Raw genomic sequence first — 26,608 nt, forward strand, 5'->3', positions numbered from 1 at the left:
GACAGAAGGAAGCTAGACAAAGTAAAGAGAAGGGGCAGTTTTGTAGAAATTACTGTAATTCTCAGCAAAGCGTCAGACACAGCAAAGCACACTGTAACAAGAGAACAGGGCGAGGGGGCCACCAGCAGTTAGAATACCATACAGGCCACGTCAGAGGTTTGCAGCTGATGTGATAGTGTAGGCAGTCTATAAACTAGAAATCCAAATAAAAACATGATCAGCAAAGAGAAGCCAACAAGAGAAGATCTGAGTGACGTAAAGGAACCAAGTGAATGCAAGCAGAATCCTGGCACCATGGTCTCTGTATCAACCATCACCGATATAAAGGGGTAAAGACAAAACTTACATTGTTATCCTTTTCTGTGTATTTTTAATTTTCTTTCTAATGAATTAATTGAAAATCCTTTTTTTTCATTTTTTTTAAAACAAGATAAATTACTGTATATCTCATGTAGATATTTTATATCACATATCTAATCATTTACAATGGTGTTGCATTCCGACTGCAACACAGTCATAAACCTTTCCAAATGTGTTGGATTTTCTATCGCCTTTTGCAAATTGCACTTACTTGCCATAGACTTCAATGCAAGTCACATTCATATAGATAAGCACCAAGGATACGTTTCCACAATCAATGTTAGGCTGGTTTCAGACATCCGTGTTTCAGGTACGTGTGACATCCGTTTTTAAAACGGATGCCACAAGTACCCATATTATTATTTGCTGTTAATCACACATTCGTGTTTTGACATGCACACACGCAGGCATGTCCATTTTTTCTCCGGCAGCACGGGTGTCACACGGATCGCACACTGATGTGATCCGTGTGACATCAGTATGACACGTTCTGGAGAAAATATGGGTCTTTTTAACAAAAATATTTTCTATATTTATCTCTCTCCAGCGATGCTGTCTCCGGCACTGCTGCCTCACGCTCCTTATCGCCGCTCATTATACTCACTGAATATTCAGGAAGCAGGAGCAGCGCTGGGGACTTCAGTGCCGGGGACCGCATCGCTGGGTGAGTATACAGCAGAGTGTGTGTGTGTGTGTGTAGTGAGAACCTGGAAGCCAGAACATAGCGGGAACAGCATCGGGGACTTGTCACAGTTCCCAATGAACTCTGATGAACCCGTAAAGCTATAGCGCGAGTGTCGCGGGGGTCATCAGAGTTCATTGGGAACTCCAATGACCTCCTGGATGTCACTGTGCTTGCAGAATACTCACCTGTCCCCGCGATGCTGTCCTAGGAGGTGCTGTATCCAGCGCTGTCCCCATGATGCTCCGGCTTCAAGGTCCTGAGTGCGGTGAATAATCGATGAATATAATGAGTGGGGGTCAGGAGCGGGAGGCAGCAGAGCCAAAGACAGCAGGTAAATATTGAAAATCTTTTATTTGACAGACACGTGTTTTCTCCAGTACCTGTCACACGTATGCAAACACGATGACAACCATGCGTAGGACTGGTACCTGACTAAACACGGACGTCTAAAACTGGCCTTACTCATGTTTTTGACGCTGCATATTTTTCTTGTTTATCCACTGTGCTTCTTTTTTTACGCTGCGTAAAACGTAAACTCACCTGGCGTGTCTTCCAAGCCGCAGCATGACAATTTCTCTTGCAGGAACGCTCAATTTTCTGTGCAGATTTTCCCCATAGACTTGCATTAGATGCTGACAATCCACAGGTAAAAGACACATATGCAGTATTAGTACATTTATGCTGCAGAAACACACCATAAACGCATCTAATCCAGACCTAATGATGTCCAAACCAGAAAGATAAAAAAAAAACAAAATAGCTTTATTTAGAGGATGACACACCAGAGACAAGAAACGCAGCATCAAAAAAAATAAAGACTCAGTGTCAAAAACGCAATGAAAAAAAACACATGTAACTAAAGCCCGCTTTACACGCTGCAATATATCTTACAATGTGTCGGCGGGGTCACGTCGTAAGTGACGCACATCCGGCATCGTAAGGTACATTGCAGTGTGTGACAGGTACGTGCGATTGCGATTGAACATTAAAACGTTCATCGCATGCACATCGTATCTGTCTCTAGAATTGAACGTGTGGTTGTTCAATGTTCCCGTGGTAGCACACATCACAGTGTGTGACACCCCGGGAACATTGAACAGAACTTACCTGCCTCCCACGGCTGCCACCAATAATGCGGAAGGAAAGAGGTGGCCGGGATGTTTACGTCCCGCTCAGCTCCGCCCCTAAGCTTCTATTGGCCGCTGCCGCGTGACGTCGCTGTGATGCCGAACGTCCCTCCCATTCCAGGAAGTGGACGTTCGCCGCCCACAACGAGGTCCTATGGACGGGTAAGTGCGTATGACGGGGTTTAAGCGTGTGTGCGGTACGTTCAACAAATTGAACGTGCCGCACATACGATGGGGGCGTTGCAAATCGCATACGCTATCGTATGCGAAATTGCAACATGTAAAGCAGGCTTTAGGTGCAGAGATGGTGGAGAAATTCTGTAGAATCAAAAACTCAACTGATCCTGGCCATAGGAATGGAGCCTAATAATTTATAATCCAACTTCAGGCATTTATTCACAACTAGAAGGTGGCCCGATTGTACGCATCGGGTATTCTAGAATTTACGTATTGTGTAGTTAATGTATGATTTTTGTTATATATATATATAGATGTTGTTGTGTGTAGTTACCAAGTGTTTGTATAGGGCGCTGTACATGTTCTGGGTGTTGTCTGGGTGTGGCGGGGGGTGAGAGCGGTGTTGTTTGTGTGTTGCGTTGTTTGTAGAGCGCTGTGTGTCTGTAGCGTTGTGTGTGTGTGTTGCGTGGTTTGTGTGGGTGTGGGGTGCGTGTGTGTGTTTTGGGGGAGGTATGTTTTGTGCAATGTGTGTGTGTTGCGCGGTATGTGCGTATATTTGTGTATGCTGCGGTGTTTGTGTGTTGGGTGTTGTGTGTGTGCGGCGTTGTTTGTGTTTGTGGGTGTCTGTGTAGGGCGGTGTTTGTGTTTCCCAGTGTGTGTGTGGTGTGTTGTGCGGTGCGCGTGTGGCGGTGTGTGTGTGTTTTGGGGGGAGGTGTGCACTCCCCATCGTGCTCCATCCCCCATGCTACGCACTCCCCATCGTGCTCCATCCCCCATGCTGCGCACTCCCCATCATGCTCCATCCCCCATGGTGCGCACCCCCATCGTGCTCCATCCCCCATGCTGCTCACCCCAATCATGCTCCATCCCCATGCTGCGCACTCCCCATCGTGCTCCATCCCCTATGCTGCTCACCCCCCATCGTGCTCCATCTTCCATGCTGCGCACTCCCCATCGTGCTCTATCCCCCATGCTGCGCACCCCCCATCGTGCTCCATCCCATATGCTGCTCACACCCCATCGTGCTCCATCCCCCATGCTGCGCACCCCCCATCGTGCTCCATCTTCCATGCTGCACACCCCCCATCGTGCTCCATACCCCATGCTGCGCACCCCCCATCGTGCTCCATCCCCCATGCTGCCCACCCCCCATCGTGCTCCATCCCCCATGCTGCGCACCCCCCATCGTGCTCCATCCCCCATGCTGCGCACCCCCCATCGTGCTCCATCCCCCATGCTGCGCACTCCCCATCGCGCTACATCCCCCATGCTGCGCACCCCCATCGTGCTCCATCACCCATGCTGCGCACTCCCCATCGTGCTCCATCCCCCATGCTGTGCACTCCCCATCGTGCTCCATCCTCCATGCTGCGCACTCCCCATCGTGCTCCATTCCCCATGCTGCGCACCCCCCATCGTGCTCCATCCCCCATGCTGCGCACCCCCCATCGTGCTCCATCCCCCATGCTGCGCACCCCCCATCGTGCTCCATCCCCCATGCTGCACACTCCCCATCGTGCTCCATCCCCCATGCTGCACACTCCCCATTGTGCTACATCCCCCATGCTGCGCACCCCCCATCGTGCTACATCCCCCATGCTGCGCACCCCATCATGCTCCGTCCCCCATGCTGCGCACTCCCCATCGTGCTCCATCCCCCATGCTATAATAGTTCTCCTATTATACTCAGAGAGTATAATAGGAGGACTATAATAGGAGGAGTAGTCCTGGGGGGAGAGGAGTATAATGCCGGCTCCCTGCACATGTGTACCGTGAGCCGGTGTACGCTGGTAACTATGATACACATCGGGTAACTAAGGGACCTTAGTTACCTGATGTGTATAATGGTTACCAGCGTTCACCGGCTCCGTCACGATCAGAGCATCGCAAGGTTATGTCTGGCGCTGCTGGGATCGTGACGAAGCCGGTGTATGCTGGTAACTATGATACACATCAGGTAACCAAGGGATCTTAGTTATCCGATGTGTATAATGGTTACCAGCGTTCACCGGCTCCGTCACGATCCCAGCATCGCAAGGTTATGTCTGGCGATGCGTGCGGAGGGCCGGGGCGAGCAGTCAATCCATGCGGAGGGCGGGGCCAGGCCGAGGCGAGCGACGAATCCGTGGGGGGGCGGGGCCAGGCCAAGCCCAGCGGTGACCAATCCGTGGGGGGGGCGGGGCCAGGCCAAGCCCAGCGGCCAATCAGACGGTTGTCACTGTAATGACACTCACCGTGACACAATTTTGGAGCAAGACAGATAGACAGACAGACAGACAGAATAAGGCAATTATATATATAGATAATGGTTATATCAAGCTAAATTAATACATTCTATTGTTTTAGAATTACTGAAATATGTACTCAATTTTATTATTGATAGAATTTTTCCACCCAATACAAATATGGTGAGAACACTTTAAAAGATTTAACCCCTTCACAACATATGAAGTGTGTGTATATAAATAAAACCTGTCAATCTCTGATATCATTTAATGTGATGTAGTTGGTGCGCTGATGGGTTGCCATGACAGCCGGTGTCTGCTGAAGACTCCCAAGCACGTTATAATGATTCTCCTGTGAACGCCTGTCTATAACTGTTGTTCATAGGATATCATGATTTTCACTGACAATCGCAGCTTCAAGTCCACTAAGGGGACTATTAAATACAGTAAAAAGGTTAAGGAAATGTTTTTATAAATAATAATTAAAAAAGTTCAACTTAACCCCCTTTTGCCCCATTAAAAATAGAACAATTAAAAAAAAAATTAGTTACACGTTTGGTATCGTTGCGTTCATAAACGTCCGATCTATCAAAATATAAAATAATACGATTGGTAAATGGCGTAATGAGAAAAAAACTAACCCAAGTATTACAGGGTTTTTTGACAACCGCAACACTGCAATAAGAGGTGATCAAAGCATTCTATTTTCTCCAAAATGGCATTACTAAAAATATCAGCTTGGCATGTAAAAAATAAGCCCTCACATAGCCCCATATCCCAAAATTGAAAGCGTCACAGGTATCAGAAAAAAAAAATTCTACAAATTTGAAAATTGTTTTTCATCACTTAAATAAAAAAAACAACAAACCCCCCCGCCCCTAAGTTTGGTATCTGCGTAATTGTAATGACTTGGAAAAAAATAGTAAACATTGTAAATAGAAAAAAAACACAATTGTGGAATTGCACTTTTTTTTTTCAATTTCAACGTAGTTGGAATTTGTTTCTTGCTTTCCAGTGCATCATATAATAAAATGAATGGTGTCATTCAAAATTACAACTTGGCTGGCAAAAAGCAAGCCTTCATACAGTTATGTGGATAATAAAAAAAAGTTATGACTCTCGGAAGAAGGGGAGGAAAAAACTGAAAATCGTCCAGTCTTGAAAGGGTTAAATATGATAGGAAACCATCATCACTTAAGCTGCTTCAATTGAACACTCCCTGGCTCCCAGATGTTTAGTTCACAGTGTGCATATGTACTAACAAAATGTATCAGGACACTGCCATCAATGAAAACAGAAATTCCATTATTGATACATAAAAATGTGAAATACTGTAACAGTTTTTGAAAAAATGTATAAGCTTTCCAAACAAGACAAAGTGTAGTTCTCTTGACTCTCATTTCTATGCCCAAAGGCCTCATATGTACTGGGGGAAGAGATAGGATCCTTGAGGTCACCTTGTCGTAGTTGGATAGCTTGTAAATTTTTAATACCTATTTTTTGTGTATGTAATAATAATGGAATTTATATATTCATTCATTGTAGTGTGCTGATGAATTTATTAGTATATAGTTTGTATATTGATCATGATATGTGCACCAAGGGGCATATCCGGGGGTTGAACAGAGAATATTCCCCGGGCACAGTGGGCAGGTGTGTGTAGTCGGGCCCTCTGATGCGGAGGTCCGAGGTATCTCCCCGGCAGCTGCATGTTGCTACCTGCCGGACTGGGATTCTGCTATTCTCTGGGCCAGCTGTCAAGCTGACAGCCGACTCTGATAAAGTGTAGCTTGCTGGCTAACAGCAATTAATTGTACTCATGTCTTTCAGACATGAGTACATCTAAAGCCCTGACCAGTGGCCTCTGGGCCGGGGTTTCGTCAGCAGACAGCATTGATGGTAAGCACTCCAGTGGAGCTGAAGACACTGAAGATTTATTGTAATTGGGGAGCAAGTGAGGGGATGTGTGCGGACACAGTTTGGGGAGCAAGGGGGTGGAGAATTTGAAGATTCAGTACAGGGAGCGAGGGGGGGATGGTGGTTTACACAGTATGGTCAGCGATGAAGGGGGAGAAGTTTGAGGACACAGTATGAGGAGTGAGGGGGAAAGTTAATTTAAATCAATAATTGGTCTGAGGAACGGTGGGGAGTCTCATTCCTTCCCCCCCTTTTTTCTTTTCTTTTCTTGCTTTCCCCCCTCTCCCCCCTTCTCTCTAATTTCCTCTTCTTTATGCTTGTATCTTTCCTCTTTTTTCTTTCTTTTCTGAACATTAATCTACATTTTTCTAGTTTCATTTTTTATATGAAAAGATTTATCAATAATTCATAAGACAATAGACATACAAGGAGAATGAGTATATTAAGATACGGGAAGCAAAAGAAGTGGGAATTCTGACCTATAATTTATAAGTGGTTGTATGGTAATAGCACAAAGATAATTTGAAGAATTCCAAGAAATTTAGTAATGTAATAATTTCTGGATGTTATCCCGGCATTGAGAAAATGATGTTTATGTATTGTAATTGCACAAATGATATGTTTGTATGTTGACAACAGTTTCATCAATAAAACAGATTTGAAATAAATCAATATTTGGTGTGACCATCTTTTGCCTTCAAAACAGCATCATTTCTTCTAGGTACAAGTGGAAAAAAGCAATAGGATTATAGTCAAGTGTATGAGTAACAAATAATACAAAACAGGTGATAATGATCATCATTTTCACATATAGGTTGAAATACAGTCGTCAAAGGAAATGTGTCAGTACGGTTAACCCTCCTAAGCCGTTTATATAGACATGCAGGTCATAGGAAGCTGAATAAATTGATACCTTGATATCTGCAATCTGATATCTTATTCCAGAGAACTCCACATTTTTCTTAAATGTAATTGAGCTGTTAAGATCTAGGATCCAGACACTGATCTGCATGAGATGCTATATCCAAGAATATATAAAAGGAGGCTTTACCAGTGTGAGGCATGTAATAACTGACACTTTGCTCATAATCACACACAGCTCTGCAGTGAGACTAACCCAGTACAGCAGAACTAACCCAGTACAGCGGAACTAACCCAGTACAGCAGAACTAACAGACATTTGCACCAGCACTTATTCTTGCATAGTACTGGCACCTCGGCTGCAGAGCTGTGCCTGATTATAACCAACACATTACAGCAAATTTGTAAACTTGTTATTACAAACACAACAAGCACATTTCGAGTTAAATAAATAAATATATTTGCTCACCATTGCTTATGTTCGCCATCGCATAAAAGTCCAGGGATCCATCCAATCTGTCAGGAAGACAAAGAGTGAAGTCAAATAAAGCAAGATAAAAGCTGGTATCTCCAGTAAAAACAGATTTCTTCAATTTATTTAATTTTCATTACAAAAAGTTAGTTAGGATTGTTGATGCATTTCGTCTTTAAGTCTTAAGGGCACTTTACACGCGATATCGCTATCGATATCGCTAGCGAGCATACCTGCCCCCGTCGGTTGTGCAACACGGGCAAATCGCTGCCCGTGGCGCACAACATCGCTTACACGCGTCACACGGACTTACCTTACCTGCAACATCGCTGTGGCCGGCGAACCGCCTCCTTTCTAAGGGGGCGGTTCATGCGGCGTCACAGCAATGTCACACGGCAGCTGTCCAATAGAAGCGGAGGGGCGGAAATGAGTGGGCGGAAGATCCTGCCCACCTCCTTCCTTCCTCATTGCCGGAGGACGCAGGTAAGGAGATGTTTGTCGTTCCTGTGGTGTCACACATAGCGATGTGTGGTTCCGCAGGAACGACGAACAACATCGTACCTGCAGCAGCAATGATATTATGAAAAGGAGTGACGTATCAATGATTTTTGACATTTATGTGATCGTTGATCATCGCTCCTAGCTATCACACGCTGCGATGTCGCTACCGACGCCGGATGTACGTCACAAACACCGTGACCCCGACGATATATCATTAGCGATGTCGCAGCGTGTAAAGCACCCTTTAGTCTTAAGATTTCCATTTGTCTTCTCATGGAGTTGTCAGCTCTGCTGTACTGCCCTACCCCCACACTGGCAGCCTGTGAGATGGAAGCTGAAGCCTTATGAAACAGCAACTGTAGATGCAAATGTGTTTTAATGGGACAAAGTTCACTTTTGTTGTACTTTGCTAGTTCGGATCTCACTGTGTGTGAATTATAAGAGCAGACTGTCAGTTATTACATGTCTCACACTGGTAACGTCCCCTTTTATTTAAAATAATCTTTAGAGGCAGATTCTGATGCAGATCTGTGTCCAGCCCATACATCATTTACCTATAAGAAAATGTGGACTTCTCTGGAATAAGACATTGAATCTCATATATCAAGGTATAATTTTATTCACCTTTCTATGACCTGCATGTCTGTATTAACAGTTTATGAGGGTCCTAGTGACAAATTCCCATTATCTGAAATAGAAACAGCTGTGGATTAGGCTTAAAACTAAGTGAGGAACAGACAAACTGGCTGTGGAAGACAGTTTCATGGCACAGGTCATACACTATAGCAAGATTTAGTTACATAGTTATTTAGGTTGAAAAAAAGACCTAGGTCCATCTAGTTCAACCTTCCTCCACCAGTTCTACATTTGGTCACTAAGTCATTTATAACCAACAATGTTGTGTGTACTGAGGAAATCATCCAGCCCTTTTTTAAAAGCTGTTATAGTATCTGCCATTACTACCTCTTGTGGTAGGGCATTACATGGTCTGACTGCTCTAACTGTAAAGAACCCTTTCCTATTTAGCTGTCGGAATCGCTTTTCTTCCACAGTGAATGCCCCCTGGTCCTTAGTATTGTCTTTGGAAGAAATAAGTCATGTGCCAGTCCTTTATATTGACCACACATGTATTTATAAATATAAATGAGATCTCCTCTGAGACATCTTTTTTCTAAGCTAAACATATCTAACTTTTTCAGCCTGGCATCATATGGGAAGCCTTCCATTCCTTGTAGTAGTCTAGTTGCCCGCCTTTGAACTGACTCTAAAGGGGACTTTACACGGTAGCGATACTGCTAGCAATTTCTAGCGATATCGAGCGTGTAAGTACTCGCCCCCGTCGCGCATGCGATTGTTTGTGATCTCTGCCGTAGCGAACATTATCGCTACGGCAGCGTCACACATACTTACCTGGTCAGCGGCGGCGCTGTGACTGCCGAACAATCCCTCCTTCAAGGGGGAGGGACGTTCGGCATCACAGCGACGTCACCGCAACGTCATAAGCGGCCAGCCAATCAAAGCGGAGGAGCGGAGATGAGCATGACGTAACATCCCACCCACCTCCTTCCTTCCGCATTGCGGCCGGCGGCAGGTAAGGAGACGGTCCTCGCTCCTGCGGTGTCACACATAGCGATGTGTGCTGCCGCATGAGCGATGAACAACATGGATAAACAACCCTTACGTTGAGTTTGAGACGACCTCTCCATGGTGAACGATTTTCACCATTTTTGAGGTCGCGTAAGGTCGCTGGTCAGTGTCACACGCTGCGATATCGTTAATGATGCCGGATGTGCGTCACTAACAACGTGACCCCGACGATAAAACATTAACGATATCGTAGCGTGTAAAGCCCCCTTAACTTCTGAATGTCCTTTTTAAAATGTGGAGCCCAAAACTGGATCCCATATTCCAGATGTGGCCTTACAAGTGATTTATAGAGGGGTAACAATACGTTGGGATCACGGGATCTAATCTCTCTCTTTATACACCCTAAACTCTTGTTTGCTTTAGTAGCTTCTGCCTGACATTGAGAGCTGCTGCTCAGCTTATTTGTAATGAGAATACACAATTTCTTCTCCTGTTCTGTAGTCCTGAGTTTACTTTCATTTAATGTATACGTAGCTATAGGATTACTCCATCCTAGGTGCATTACTTTACATTTATCAACATTAAATTTAATTTGCTAAGTATCTGCCCATTCTGACATCTTATCCAGATCTTTTTTTAATATTGTACTATCAAGGTCAGTTTTTAATATCCTACATAGTTTGGTGTCATCAGCAAAGACTGACACTTTACTATCAATCCCATCCACAAGGTCATTAATAAAGAGATTAAAAAGAATCAGTCCTAGCACAGATCCCTGCGGCACCCCACTGCTGACTATAGCCCATTTAGAGAATGTACCATTTATGACTACTCTTTGTTTACTATCTTTTAGCCAATTCCTTACCCAGTTGCATAAAGTTTCCCCTAGTCGTTGCTTCTGAAGCTTTAGTATAAGGCTATTATGTGGTACAGTATCAAATGCCTTTGCAAAGTCCAAATAAATCACATCAGCTGCATTACCAATATCCAGGTTTGCACTTACCCCCTCATAGAACCCCAACAGGTTGGTTAGACACGACTTATCTTTCATGAATCCATGCTGTCAGTTGTTATATTATTTTCTGCAATATATTTTTACATGTCATCCTTTAAAATGCCCTCAAAAACTTTGCATACTACTGATGTCAGGCTTACTGGACGGTAGTTGCCTAGATCCCTGGATACCCTACTATCCTTGCACAGCCACAAGACACAAAGTAGTTATGCTGCATAAGCAAGGTTTGTTCCACGCAAAGATTTCAAAGCAGACTTAGGGGCACTTTGCACACTGCGACATCGCAGGTGCGATGTCGGTGGGGTCAAATTGAAAATGACGCACTTCCGGCATCGCATGCGACATCGCAGTGTGTAAAGGCTGGATGATACGATTAACGAGCGCAAAAGCGTCGTAATCGTATCATCGGTGCAGCGTCGGCGTAATCCATGATTACGCTGACGCGACGGTCCGATGTTGTTCCTCGCTCCTGCGGCAGCACACATCGCTGTGTGTGAAGTCGCAGGAGCGAGGAACGTCTCCTACCGGCGTCACTGCGGCTTCCGTAGGATATGCGGAACGAAGGAGGTGGGCAGGATGTTTACATCCTGCTCATCTCCGCCCCTCCGCTCTGATTGGCCGCCTGCCGTGTGACGTCGCAGTGACGCCGCACGACCCGCCCCCTTAACAAGGAGGCGGGTCGCCGGCCACAGGGACGTCGCACGGCAGGTGAGTGTGTGTGTGAAGCTGGCGTAGCGATAACTTTCGCTACGCCAGCTATCACCACATATCGCTGCTGCGACGGGGGCGGGCACTATCGCACTCGGCATCGCAGCATCGGGCTGCGATGTCGTAGTGTGCAAAGCCCGCCTAAGGCTGGGTTTACACATCCGTTAACACGGATCCGTTAGAGATCCGTTTGCAAAAAAGTTGTGCAAACACAACTTTTTTTGTCTGTTGTTAAATAACAGATGTCACCCATATCCGTTTTTAACATGTGAACTCTATGGACAACAGATCAGTTAACAGATTGCTATTTATCGTATGTTTGTAACGGGTCCGTCAAGAAAATAATGAAGCTCTTACACATGCAAGTACAACAGATGGCTAAATAGCAATCCATTAACGGATCCGTTGTTCGTAAACTCCAATGTTAAAACGGATCCAGCAGAAATCAGATTCTCAATGGATCCATTCTAACAGATGACTACAGGACATGTGAACATAGCCTAAAGCTTAGGCCGGGGCCACATGGGGGCTAATGCGATCCTCGCATGACACTCGGCTCACACTGGCAGCACAGCAGGAGCCAAGTGTCATGCGAGTGGCATTGTGATTGAGGTCCGATCATGCGATAGGACCTCAGCTGCGGGGGATGGGCCGGCACTGAGGAGGGGCGGGCCAGTGCTGAGGAGGGGCGGGCCAGCACGGAGGAGGAGAGGGAGGGAGGGATTTATCCGGCTATTGCCATTCTCGCACTGCACTCGCGGTACACCGGTGTACCGCGAATGCAGGGCGAGCTCTCTCTTTCGCCCCATATACTTGAATGGGTGCGAGAAAAAGGTCTTGCATTACAATTGCAGCATGATTGTTTTCTCGATCCGATTGGGGCTGAGAGAATAATCGCTCATGGGTGCTGACACACAGGTTAATATTGGTCCGAGTGGAATGCGATGTTTTATCGCACTCCACTCGTCCAATTTTCATGCCGTGTATCTTAGGCCTTAAAGATGTTCTGTTCAAGCTCTTTTGTAATACCATCAGGGATGTATCTGATTATGTCTAGATTTATTCTACAAAATGACAACGACCCCAAACGTGCTGAAATGTCTTCCAAATATAGAAGAACAAGGAGTCCTTAAAGAGATTATATGGCCCCCACAGAGCCCTCATCATCTTCTAGTCAGTCTGGGATTACATGAAGAAACTACAGAATTTTTACACGCCTACATCCACAGATCTGTGGTTAGTTCTCCAAGATGTTTGTAACAACCTCCCTGCTGAGTTCCTTCAAAAGCATAGTGCAGGTGTGTCTAGAAAAATTCATGCTGCTTTGAAAGTAAATATTGATTTAATTTCTCTTTTGTTCATTAATTTTGCACTTTGTTAATTAATAAACACTTCTATTTTTTTTAAAGCACTTACTTTGCAGCATTTTTTACACCTTCTTAAACCTTTTGCACAGTACTATATATTAAGCATAATATTATTTCTCATTGAAATGAGTAATGATGATAAGCACAAATTACAGTGTCTCAGCTGGCCATAAATGCAATGATGGCAGTTGAATTACAATAGTCACACTGAAAAGGACAATTGTTATCAAATAATTACAATCATAGGAATTAGTTTGCTCTGCTACAAAATATATTGTAGCAATGATGATTAAAAATGAGTGTACACACAAATGCCAATGTCCACTCTAATGTATGCCCTCTATGATAAGACATTTCCAAAATGAAGCAGGTTTCTTATTAATAGCCAACTAAAATAAATGGGGTAAATCTGAGTGGTGTGGATTTATGTGCTCTGAATGTACAAGTACACTATCAGATCCTCATGTTTAATTAATATAACTGCATTTTTCTACAGACTTGCTCACTCCCATGTTTCTGAGTTCTCCAGGAGACACCCAATTATCCCCAAGCGTTATGTCATGCCTTGGAAACAAGACATGGTGAACAGGAAACTAATTACAAGGGTAAGACACAAGAACCAAATTCATGTTTAACATCTTATTTGGTATGGTGTATATTGAAGGTAAAAATAGCATTTCACATTTATAGATTCATTACATTTGTAGAAATTAATATAAAGATTAGATTAAATTTGTTGTCCGCAATGTAATACAAAAAGTAGAGCATGTTGTAAAATGGAAAAAAAACCCAAAAAAACGTAGAGGCAATCTGCCAACAGGTTTTTGTATGTAGGCTGAAGACCGCATGCCGCAAGGGTCAACACACAGGATTCAGGATGCCTGGATTGTCAAGGTCCAATCTACTGTTTATTTGCTATGTTTTTTAGGCAGCATATGACACAAGTAGGACTTATTGTTTGGACTACAATGTCACGTGCATAGCAGTCTGTCACGTCCCCTGCTGTGATTGACACCTTAGGGTACCGTCTCACTAAACGATGTACCAGCGATTCCGACCACGATACGACCTGGTCAGGATCGCTGGTGCGTCAACATGGTCACTGGTGAGCTGTCAATCAGGCAGATCTCACCAGTGTCCAACGACCAGCCACCAGCGACTCGTGTAACGATGCTGTGCTTGGTAACCAGGGTAAATATCGGGTAACTGAGCAAAGCGCTTTGCTTCGTTACCGATATTTACCCTGGTTACCAGCGTACACCGTTTACAGGCTGCCAGCGCTGGCTCCCTGTATACATAGCTAGGGTACACATCGGGTTACTAAGCAAAGTGCTTTGCTTAGTTACCCAATATTTACCCTGGCTATGTGTGCAGGGAGCCAGCGCTAAGTGCTGTATGCTGGTAACCAGGGTAAATATCGGGTAACCAAGCAAAGCACTTTGCTTAGTTACCCGATATTTACCCTGATTACCAGCGTACACTGCTTACACAGAGCAAAAAATGAACCAGAACAGTGTGTAATGATCAGCGATTTCACAACAGGGGCCAGGTCGCCGCTTAGTGTCATACACAGCGAGATCGCTGATGAGGTCACTGGTACATCACAAAACCTGTGACTCAGCAGCGATAGCGATCTCGCTATGTGAGAAGTACCCCTTATTGTCAATGTACAATCTCTATAAAGAGCCTGGTGTGTTGGGGACAGTATCTGAGCTCTACAGCTTCTACTAAATCTAATTCTTATAATTGTGTCAGAACTGCTGCAGCTAGTAATCTAAGTGATACATAGTTGGATTCAGGATCTCTTTGGCTACATCATGCTGCTCTCAGATGAGGTAGGAAAAACCTGCTGACAGATTCCACTTAAAGGGAACCTGTCAGATGCCATATGTGTTCTGAACTACAAGCAGGGTGATGTGTGCCCTAGAAACCCCTCCCTACCCATCCCTCTGTTGCAATATTGTGTAATATGAATGTATAAAAATACGTTTTATTACTTACATGTTCCCTATGTAAATGAACAGAGGCTCTAGCCCCCTGGGCGTTGCATCTCCCCGTTTGCGTTTGCATGCTTCCCTGTGGGATTTACACGAGTGACGTCACCATCAGTTCCTTGAGATCCTGCGCATGTGCGCTTGCCATTCCCGCAGCCTTGTTATCTGGGTGCTTGCAACTCAGACTCAGATGCGCTTTGCGCATGGTCAGAACCGCAGGAGTCTTCTGAGCATGTGAAGTGCGCGTCTGAAGCCGCCAAGCAAGTACCCGGATAACAAGTCTGCGGGAATGGCAAGTGCGCACGTGCGAGATCTCAAGAAGCTGCCAGTGACATCGCTCATGTAAATCCATGGTATCACGCCCACAGTGTGGGCGTGATAGCACGCAGAGCATGCAGACGCAGATGGGGCGATGCGACGCCCAAGGGACTAGACCCTCTGATCACTTACATAGGGAACATGTATGTAATAAAACGTTTTTTTTTTATACATTCATATTACACAATATTACAACACAGGGATGGGTAGGAAGGGGTTACTAGGCCACACATCACCCTGTTTGTAGGTCAGAACGCATATGGGACCTGATAGGTTCCCTGTTACGGTTGCTGCGAGCACTGGAGACTATGTCCAGATTTCTTGCTACTGCACATGTGCGAGCGCCGGAGACTAAGTCCTATCTTGGAGCTATTGCACATGTGCGGGTGACATCATCGCTGACACGAGGTCACATGTCTCTGACACCTTCTATGCCGATTGGTCGCTGGTCATGTGCTTGTGATGCCTTGCTCGGTGATAGGCCAGCATGACGTCACTCCTATCGTTCTGGATGAGGCACAGAGTCTATATAAGACCCTGACACACGCCGCATGGCGCTCAGTCCTCTTGGTTCATGCATAAGAGTAGACGCTCTGTGCGCGTTCCTCTAGGCATTCCTCTGTCTATGCTAGGTGAGCGCTACTGGCAGGGTAGCGTTCTTATACCTTACAGCTTCGGCTGCTGTCCGTATCCTTACCTCTTAGGGGAGCAGACCTAGGCAGGTGCCTGAGGCACATGGTCTGGCTGGGCCTTGTGGTTCGACTCGTAGGTGGACGTTGCCGCTAGGGTAACGTTCCTTATACTGCGTCTGGCAGTTGTTCGTATCCTCGCACACTAGGGGAGCGAACAGAGGTAGGAGCTTTGTGCGGCTTACGCTGCTGTTCGTCTCTTTTGCACCACTAGAAGAGCGGACCTAGGCAGGTGCCATATCTAGTGGTTCGTGTCCTCGCACACTAGTGGAGCGAACGCAGGTAGGAGCTTTGTGCGGCTTACGCTGCTGTTCGTCTTTTTTGCACCACTAGAAGAGCGGACCTAGGTAGGTGCCATTTCGCACACATTGCCTTTGTCTCTGTGATTATTAACAGAGATCATTCCACACACCCTCCAAGTAAGGGAGGAATTGCTTTACTTACTTATTATATCCTTCTGTGAGTTAACAGAGGTATTGCACTCTGCCATAGTCTGCAGCAGAGTCTTTGCACGGTGGACCCTGACTGTCTGATACTCCTTTAAGTTATTATCAGACAGCCCCCCGTAACATTAGGACTGAGCCAAGGGTCTGGCAGTTATGGCAGAATATCAGCAGTTACACCGTTACATACAAGTACTTGAGTCACGGCTCAAGAGTATAGAGGATAAACCTCAGACCATGGTGACATCTGCACATGATCCTCGACTTGCTCTGCCAAACAGATATTCTGGCGATGCCAGATCATGTCGTGGTTTCATTAGTCAGTGTCAGATACACCTAGAGGTCAACTCTTCTCGCTTCTCTACGGAGAGGTCCAGAGTAGGCTTTATCATCTCCTTACTTCAGGACAAAGCCTTAGAATGGGCGACTCCCCTATGGGAGCGCTCTGATGTGGTTACTCTGAGACATCAAGACTTTCTTGATGCTCTTAAGGCGGTATTCATGGGTCCGCAGGTTACCCATGATGCGGCCCTGAGACTGTTAGATCTATCTCAGGGTTCGTTATCCACTAGTTCTTATGCCATTGCTTTTAGAACTCTGGTGGCAGAACTAGATTGGCCAGAGAAGGTGTTGATTCCTATCTTCTGGAGAGGGTTGGCAGGCTATGTCAAGGATGCTCTTGCTACTCGTGAGGTCCCTGCTTCTCTGGAGGACTTGATCACAGTAGCAACGAGGATCGATGTACGCCATAAGGAACGTAGACTCGAGGTCTCTTCCTCACGCCCTAAGCATCGGCCTATTCCAGTTGTTGAGGGTCCACTACCATCTTCCTCAGCATCTGAAACATCTCCCACTCCTATAGAGTTAGGTCATACGTTCTCCAGACTACGCAAATCTGGTCCTCCTATATGTTACGTATGTCGTCAGGCTGGGCACTATGCCAACAAGTGTCCTAGTCGTCAGGGAAACTCCCTGGCCTAGTAACCATTAGAGGGGGGTTACTAGAGACGTCTTCTGCACCCTCTAAGTGTTGTATCCCAGGTCAGCTCTCGTTATCTGAGAATACATGGCCTATTATGGCTTTTGTGGATTCCGGAGCTGACGGGACTTTTGTGTCCTCAGGATTTGTAAAGGGACACAATATTCCCTCTATCATGTTAGAGGTGCCTATTCCTGTCCGTGTTGTTAATGGAACTATGTTGTCTGACTCCATTACATTGAGGACAGTTCCCTTGCGCCTTTCCCTGTCTCAGGGTCACATAGAGGAGATTTCTTTTCTTGTTTTGCCTGAGGGTATAGACGACGTCCTTCTGGGTCTCCCATGGCTTCGGACTCATGCTCCTCACATTGACTGGGAGTCTGACAGCATTATTAGTTGGGGTTCGAAATGTCAGTCCCGATGTCTTCCCTTACCACCTAAGGTCATTGCGGTTGCATCTACTGATCTCTCTCCCATACCTACACCCTATCTGGATTTCGCTGACGTGTTCTCCAAACAGGGTGCTGAGGTTCTTCCACCCCATAGGCCGTATGACTGTGCCATAGACCTTATCCCAGGTTCGGTTCCACCTAAAGGCAGGGTTTACCCCCTGTCGATACCTGAGTCGGAGGCCATGTCGACCTATATAAGAGAGAGTTTAGAGAAGGGGTTCATTCGTAAGTCTGTCTCTCCCGCGGGAGCTGGGTTTTTCTTTGTTCGGAAGAAAGAGGGTGATTTGCGTCCCTGCATAGATTACAGGGGTCTCAACGCAATCACAATAAAGAACAAATACCCATTACCTTTAATTTCGGAGCTCTTTGACAGACTGAGAGGAGCTCAAGTTTTTACGAAGTTGGATCTGCGGGGTGCGTATAACTTGGTACGAATTCGAAAGGGTGACGAATGGAAGACCGCTTTTAACACCCGAGACGGTCACTATGAATACCTCGTCATGCCTTTTGGGTTATGTAATGCACCCGCAGTATTTCAGGACTTTGTAAATGATGTGTTCAGGGATTTACTGTTATCCTCAGTAGTGGTGTATCTGGACGACATCCTGATTTTTTCTCCTGATCTGGAGACTCATCGTCAGGATGTCGTTCGTGTCCTTTCCCGTTTCAGAGAGCACTCATTGTTTGCTAAACTCGAGAAATGTGTATTCGAGCAGTCCTCATTGCCTTTTTTGGGTTACATTATCTCACAAGAGGGCCTGGCTATGGATCCTGCGAAGCTCTCTGCTGTCCTGCAATGGTCCGAACCTCATTCCTTGAAGGCGGTGCAACGCTTCTTAGGATTCATAAATTATTACAGGCAGTTCATACCCCATTTTTCTACTTTGGTGGCCCCTTTGGTGGCCTTGACTAAGAAAGGTGCTAATCCCAAAGCCTGGTCTACTGAGACATCTCAGGCTTTTGAGGCAGTAAAAAGACACTTTTCAACTGCACCCGTTCTTCAAAGACCCGATGAGAGTAAGCCCTTCCTCTTAGAGGTTGATGCCTCTTCAGTGGGTGCTGGTGCGGTCTTGTATCAAAAGAACGGTGCAGGTAGAAAAAGGCCGTGTTTCTTCTTTGCGAAAACCTTTTCACCGGCAGAGAGAAACTATACCATTGGGGATAGGGAACTGCTCGCCTTGAGATTAGCCTTGGAGGAGTGGCGTCACTTGCTGGAAGGAGCGAAACATCCTTTCCAGGTCTATACAGACCATAAGAATCTGACGTACTTACAAACCGCTCAGCGTCTGAATCCTCGCCAAGCCCGCTGGTCCTTGTTTTTCTCCCGCTTTCACTTCTCCATCAACTATCTGTCTGGGAGTAAGAATAACAAGGCAGACGCCCTGTCTCGCTCTATGCTTTCTACCCAGGAAGAGATTGACGAACCTCGTCTTATCCTTCCCTCCAGGGTTTTTCATACGCTCTCCCCTGTGACGTTAGACCAAATCCCACCGGGCAAGACCTTTGTTCCGCCTGATCGACAGAATGATATACTGTCATGGGCCCACACCTCAAAGGTGGGTGGGCATTTTGGTATTAGGCGGACACGAGAGTTACTGGAGAGGTGGTATTGGTGGCCACACTTAGCCAGCCACGTCAAGAGATATGTCGGTTCCTGCTACTCGTGTGCTTGCAACCGTCCATTACGGCAGAGACCGGCTGGGCTCTTGCATCCTTCACCAGTGCCAGATAGACCATGGGAGGTGGTAGGTATGGACTTTGTGGGTGATCTTCCATGTTCACAGGGACATAGATTTGTGTGGGTCATTACGGACCATTTCTCCCGGATGGTTCATCTCGTACCGTTATCGAGAATCCCATCTTCCAGGGTACTAGCCAAACTATTCCTCAAGCATGTCTTTAGGCTTCACGGGATGCCAGATCGTATCATTTGAGTAAAAACTGTGGAAAAAGAAAGCGCAATAGGGTCTTACCCCAATATATATAGGGTGAAGCAAAGAATAATCCTACTCACTAATTCGGGTTGTGACAGTCACAACACCTATAGCAGCATGTAACACCAAGTCCCGGCAGCGGTCCCCATGAGGCAGATAACAGAGAGTAGTAGAGAATGGGTTTCACAGCCGCGCCGAAAGACTACTGGATTCTTCTCAGATTAATGTTTCTTTTATTTCATAACAGGTCAAGTCTACGCGTTTCAGGAGAACACAGCTCCCTTCCTCAGGACAAACCAGCAAAGAATCATCAAATCAAAGAGATTTGATGATTCTTTGCTGGTTTGTCCTGAGGAAGGGAGCTGTGTTCTCCTGAAACGCGTAGACTTGACCTGTTATGAAATAAAAGAAACATTAATCTGAGAAGAATCCAGTAGTCTTTTGGCGCGGCTGTGAAACCCATTCTCTACTACTCTCTGAGATCGTATCATTTGTGATAGAGGCCCGCAATTTACTTCCCGTTTCTGGCGAGATCTTTGTAGCCTTCTGCAAATTGAGTTGAATCTCTCTTCAGCATACCATCCGGAGACCAATGGTTTGGTTGAACGTACCAATCAATCTATGATTATATACCTTCGACACTTTGTTGCTGAGAACCACGATAACTGGTCCTCCCTCCTACCCTGGGCAGAATTTGCCCTTAACAATTCGCTGGCTGAGGCCACTGGGCAGACACCGTTCGTACTCAATAATGGGCAACACCCCAGGGTACCAGTACCGTTTCCCGCTGCTGCACCTCCTCCTCTTGTGGCCGACTGGGCAACTAATGCCAGAGAGGTTTGGGATCGGACTCAAGAGTCGATCCAAGCAGCTAAGGACCGTATGAAGACGGTGTCTGATCGGCTTCGTCGCCCGGCTCCTGTCTTTTCTCCAGGGGACTTTGTGTGGCTCTCTGCAAAACACGTGAGACTTAGAGTGAGCTCTGTCAAATTTGTTCCTCGCTTCCTGGGTCCTTATGAGGTTCTTCGACAGGTAAATCCTGTAGTCTACCAATTGAAATTACCCGTCCATCTTAGGATTCATGACAAATTCCATGTTTCACTGCTAAAGCCGGCAATTTTACCTCACGCTCGTGAAGTGCACTCTCCTACCTCTGATTCCTCTCGCTCTAGCTATGAGGTACGAGCCATAGTTGGTTCTAAGATGGTTAGAGGGCGCAGGTTCTTCTTGATAGATTGGGAGGGTTACGGCCCGGAACATCGCTCTTGGGAGCCTGAGGAGGCTGTCCATGCTCCCGACTTAGTTGCCGATTACCTGCGTCGCCGGGAGGGGGGCCCTTGAGGGGTAGGTACTGTTACGGTTGCTGCGAGCACTGGAGACTATGTCCAGATTTCTTGCTACTGCACATGTGCGAGCGCTGGAGACTAAGTCCAGATTTCTTGCAACTGCACATGTGCGAGCGCTGGAGACTAAGTCCAGATTTCTTGCTACTGCACATGTGCGAGCGCCGGAGACTAAGGGGCACTTTGCACACTGCGACATCGCAGGTGCGATGTCGGTGGGGTCAAATTGAAAATGACGCACTTCCGGCATCGCATGCGACATCGCAGTGTGTAAAGGCTGGATGATACGATTAACGAGCGCAAAAGCGTCGTAATCGTATCATCGGTGCAGCGTCGGCGTAATCCATGATTACGCTGACGCGACGGTCCGATGTTGTTCCTCGCTCCTGCGGCTGCATACATCGCTGTGTGTGAAGTCGCAGGAGCGAGGAACGTCTCCTACCGGCCTCACTGCGGCTTCCGTAGGATATGCGGAAGGAAGGAGGTGGGCAGGATGTTGACATCCTGCTCATCTCCGCCCCTCCGCTCTGATTGGCCGCCTGCCGTGTGACGTCGCAGTGACGCCGCACGACCCGCCCCCTTAACAAGGAGGCGGGTCGCCGGCCACAGGGACGTCGCAGGGCAGGTGAGTGTGTGTGTGAAGCTGGCGTAGCGATAACTTTCGCTACGCCAGCTATCACCACATATCGCTGCTGCGACGGGGGCGGGCACTATCGCACTCGGCATCGCAGCATCGGGCTGCGATGTCGTAGTGTGCAAAGCCCGCCTAAGTCCTATCTTGGAGCCATTGCACATGTGCGGGTGACATCATCGCTGACACGAAGTCACATGTCTCTGACACCTTCTATGCCGATTGGTCGCTGGTCATGTGCTTGTGATGCCTTGCTCGGTGATAGGCCAGCATGACGTCACTCCTGTCGTTCTAGCAGCGGATTGGCTCTGGTGTCCTCCATCTTGGATGAGGCACAGAGTCTATATAAGACCCTGACACACGCCGCATGGCGCTCAGTCCTCTTGGTTCATGCATAAGAGTAGACGCTCTGTGCGCGTTCCTCTAGGCATTCCTCTGTCTATGCTAGGTGAGCGCTACCGGCAGGGTAGCGTTCTTATACCTTACAGCTTCGGCTGCTGTCCGTATCCTTACCTCTTAGGGGAGCGGACCTAGGCAGGTGCCTGAGGCACATGGTCTGGCTGGGCCTTGTGGTTCGACTCGTAGGTGGACGTTGCCGCTAGGGTAACGTTCCTTATACTGCGTCTGGCAGTTGTTCGTATCCTCGCACACTAGGGGAGCGAACAGAGGTAGAAGCTTTGTGCGGCTTACGCTGCTGTTCGTCTCTTTTGCACCACTAGAAGAGCGGACCTAGGCAGGTGCCATATCTAGTGGTTCGTGTCCTCGCACACTAGTGGAGCAAACGCAGGTAGGAGCTTTGTGCGGCTTACGCTGCTGTTCGTCTCTTTTGCACCACTAGAAGAGCGGACCTAGGTAGGTGCCATTTCGCACACATTGCCTTTGTCTCTGTGATTATTAACAGAGATTATTCCACACACCCTCCAAGTAAGGGAGGAATTGCTTTACTTACTTATTATATCCTTCTGTGAGTTAACAGAGGTATTGCACTCTGCCATAGTCTGCAGCAGAGTCTTTGCACGGTGGACCCTGACTGTCTGATACTCCTTTAAGTTATTATCAGACAGCCCCCCGTAACATTCCCTTTAATGATTCTGCTGCTGTTCTGATGTCACTGCTCAAGTGGTCTCAGTCTTTCACGTATTCCACAGTAGTATTAACCATTTTCGCATGTGTGAATGTGCCTTAAGTATGTTGTAGTATCTGTGCTTTTTAGTTGCATGCCTGCATGATTGCAGCCAGGTATATTTTTCTCCAAGACAATATAGCCTGAAGATCCATATGGTGACCATTGGGAAAGAGAGGACAAATTCGATCCACCCCCAGCTGTTTTTTTCCTCAAACTGCTTTAATTGTTTGACAAGTTTCTCCCATGTGTCTACATAGGCAGAGAGCTGTAAGTCACCCGGAGCGGCCTGGGAAAAGAATTTTGAGATCTTCGAACTATAGACTATTTTCAATCAATATGTTCTCTGAAACAGCAGATTGTTACAGAAAAAAATATATCTGGCTACAACCGGGCAGCTAGGTTCTCTAGGCAGCATGAATCAGCCGATAGTTACCCCTTAGTGACCACCAATACGTCTTTTTACTGACCTGGGATATAAGTAAATAACATCACACGACTGGAATATGCTGAAACATTGCAGAGTTATTGGCACATAAAGTGACATGTCAGATTTGAAAAATGTGGCCTTGTCAATAAGGGGTTAACATTACAAATTGTGTGATTCCTACTGAACTGCCATGACTTGTAATGCAACTAAAAAATATCATCAGGGAATCAGTGATTGGCTGCAGTGGTTCCATGGGTATGGACAGCATCAAATTATCACTGCAGCACAGTGATCGAAGACCAGCACCGGTCGGGTTAGTAGAAGGTCTTCTATTATTTTATGCCAAGTCCACCCCACACTGCTGTCAAATTCTTATTTTTTTTTACCAATCAAATTGAAACTACATTTTTTAATAATTATATTACAGATGTAGCTGTAGCTTTATAAAGGAGAAATCCATTTGCTAATGTGCTGAGGAAACAATGACGGTGGTGAACATTGAATGGGTCCCTGGGAAACATTCATTGGTTATTTATTGACTCCTGTGTCAGAGCTGCTATTAATCTTCCATGCTTGGTAATTACTTTTTGTCGTTTCACTCCTTAAAATTAGACTCATTAAAATTGCATTTTCATCTGATCCAGGGGATTCCCATACAATGACCATAATAATATGGTAATGTTGCCATGCCAACCAATTGATTATAATAGGTGTTACTGTCTATTATGTGTCTGAATGTGATTTCCTCCAGCACGCAGATATGGCCGGGCTGTACAGAGGCCCGCAGGAGGAGAGCCTGTTTTTACAGAACAAAGAAAGGCTATGTCATGGAGAAGAGCATCACATCATCATGCAGAAGATGAAAATCCCATCACATCGGATGACAGATTTCCCATTGCACTCCCCTCTGTCCAGATACCAGAGTTACATGATTAACCAGAAAACTAGAATGCTAAGATCATACGAATAGAGGCATTGTTACCGACGGTCTATTGACTGACCCGGAGGCCCCAACCACGACCTCCATTGTAACCTTTGCAATTCTTTTGTTTCACAATCTTTGTCGATCAGCATGTTTCTTTGTACTGTCACCGTGGCTAATAACAACACACAACAAAAAGACCCATTTTTGCAAGCACCTTTTTTTATTTTTTTTTAAATCAGAATTTTTTTACTGAAATAAAAAAAACCTAAGTTAACACTCATATGAATGTCATTTGAGTATAAAAATGTACAATAACCAGGTAACAATACAATATTCTAATGAAAATCATATCCATTACAAAATATATTTAATTTGTATATATTATATACTGTATGTGTGTGTGTGTATGTGTGTATGTATATATATATATATATATATATATATATATATATATATATATATATATATATATATATAAAAATATATATATATATATATATATATATATATATATATATATATATATATATATATATATATATGTGTGTATATGTGTATATATAAAACATATCCCCTAGAATAACATTGTGTAATTAAGAATATCTACCGTTCAATTGAAGTGAGTGGCTGACAGAAGTTTTTGCGTGATAAACCTTTTGGCTATTGGAGATTAAAAATCTAGGAATAAGCTTAAACACATCCATCCATTGTTCTTCAGAGATCGGGCCCACTTCCATTTCCCATTTAGGTTTAACTATCAAGAGATTCTTATTTGTGCAACACCGAGTTACTATTTAGTAGAGATTGGATTTTTTTTTCCTGAAGCTGTCAAGTTTAGGATATAATCAGTTTGTATGTCCAGCCAGGTTGTATTAAAAATAAAATATAAAATCAGAATATATTGAGCCCAAAAAACCCCCCTCTTTTTATTTAATATGGTTAAAAATAGGACACAATGTGTTAAATAGTCATTGTTAAAACACAACAGCTGCTGTATAGGCAGGGACATATATGCATTAAATAGTGCAGTATAAAGTGCTAGTTAGTAGTAGAGTTGACTGCTATATCAATAGTGTTCATATATGGGATATAATTTTCCCTGGTGCAAAATACATAGACAGCATAACAAATTGGAAGCACTTACAATTAAAAATGTTGTTTTTTGAAATGTGCCCTCCACCACGGGGACATTAATTATAAAAACTATTAAAGGGTTATTCTCGTGTTCTTTAATGGATAAATTTGCAATTTACTTGTTATTAAAAATCATCTCCTGTCTCAAGAATGCTGAAGGGGGAGGGGTTAAGGGATAATTTACCTTTTAGCTTTTGTGTCCTCCCTCTTTCCTTATATATTGATAGCTAGTGCCCTCATTCCTCTTGGTATGCAATGAACTATGTGTTACTTTGTAATGTATTTTGTTTGTACAAGTACCCTCTGTATTGTAAAGTGCTGTGGAATATGTTGGCGCTATAGAAATAAAAATTGTTTAATATAAAATGTATTGTTTACTGCTCATTGCCTTACACAACATGCGTTCATGATCAAAGTGTCATGAGTGTGTCCAGCTTCCTATTGGGCTGTCCTTGGTAGCCTTAACCCCTTCAGCCCCCAGCCTATTTTGACCTTACTGACCTCGCCATTTTGCGCAATTCTGACCAGTGTCCCTTTATGAGGTTATAACTCTGGAACGCTTAAACGGATCCTGGCGATTCTGAGATTGTTTTTTCGTGACATATTGTATTTTATGAAAGTGGTAAATATAAGCTGATATCTTTTGCGTTTATTTTTTAAAATTTCGGAAATTTGGCAAAAATTTTGAAAATTTGCAATTTTCAAAATTTTAAATTTTATGCCCATAAATCTGAGAGATAAGTCACACAAAATAGTTAATAAATTACATTTCCTACATGTCTACTTTACATCAGCGCAATTTTCGAAACAATTTTTTTTTCGTTAGGAAGTTAGAAGGGATCAAAGTTCATCAGCAATTTTTCATTTTTCCAACAAAATCTACCCAAAAAAATTTTTTTAGGGACCACATCACATTTAGAGTGACTTTGAAAAGCCTATGCGACAGAAAATACCCAAAAGTGACCCCATTCTAAAAACTGCACCCCTCACTCTACTCAAAACCATATCCAAGAAGTTTATAAACCCTTTACATGCTTCACAGGAACCAAAGCAATGTGGAAGGAGAAAATGAAAAATTTTAATTTTTACACAAAAATGTTACTGTAGCTATAAAATTTAGCATTTTCACAAGGGTATCAGGAAAAAATAAACCATAAACTTTATTATGCAATTTCTCCTGAGTACACAGATACCTCATATGTGGTGTAAAT

At 45.0% G+C, this 26,608-nt stretch overlaps 1 protein-coding gene across 1 annotated transcript; it reads left to right on the plus strand.

Moving 5' to 3' along the window:
- Window positions 1-24,654, plus strand: SPMIP10 (sperm microtubule inner protein 10). The gene is made up of 3 exons (XM_075341869.1): window positions 1-329; window positions 13,499-13,607; window positions 24,090-24,654. The coding sequence occupies exons 1-3, from the start codon at window positions 214-216 to the stop codon at window positions 24,306-24,308; spliced, it is 444 nt and encodes a 147-aa protein (XP_075197984.1). The 5' UTR covers window positions 1-213; the 3' UTR covers window positions 24,309-24,654.
- The last annotated feature ends 1,954 nt before the right edge of the window (window positions 24,655-26,608 follow it).

Source organism: Anomaloglossus baeobatrachus, chromosome 1 (genome assembly GCF_048569485.1).
Source record: "Anomaloglossus baeobatrachus isolate aAnoBae1 chromosome 1, aAnoBae1.hap1, whole genome shotgun sequence".
Lineage (NCBI taxonomy): Eukaryota > Metazoa > Chordata > Amphibia > Anura > Aromobatidae > Anomaloglossus > Anomaloglossus baeobatrachus.

Coding starts and splice junctions, on each gene's coding strand:
- SPMIP10 (XM_075341869.1), top strand. CDS start 214: ATGATCAGCAAAGAGAAGCCAACAAGAGAAGATCTGAGTGACGTAAAG. Junction 330..13,498: donor ACCATCACCGATATAAAGGG/GTAAAGACAAAA, acceptor ATTTTTCTACAG/ACTTGCTCACTCCCATGTTT. Junction 13,608..24,089: donor ACAGGAAACTAATTACAAGG/GTAAGACACAAG, acceptor GATTTCCTCCAG/CACGCAGATATGGCCGGGCT.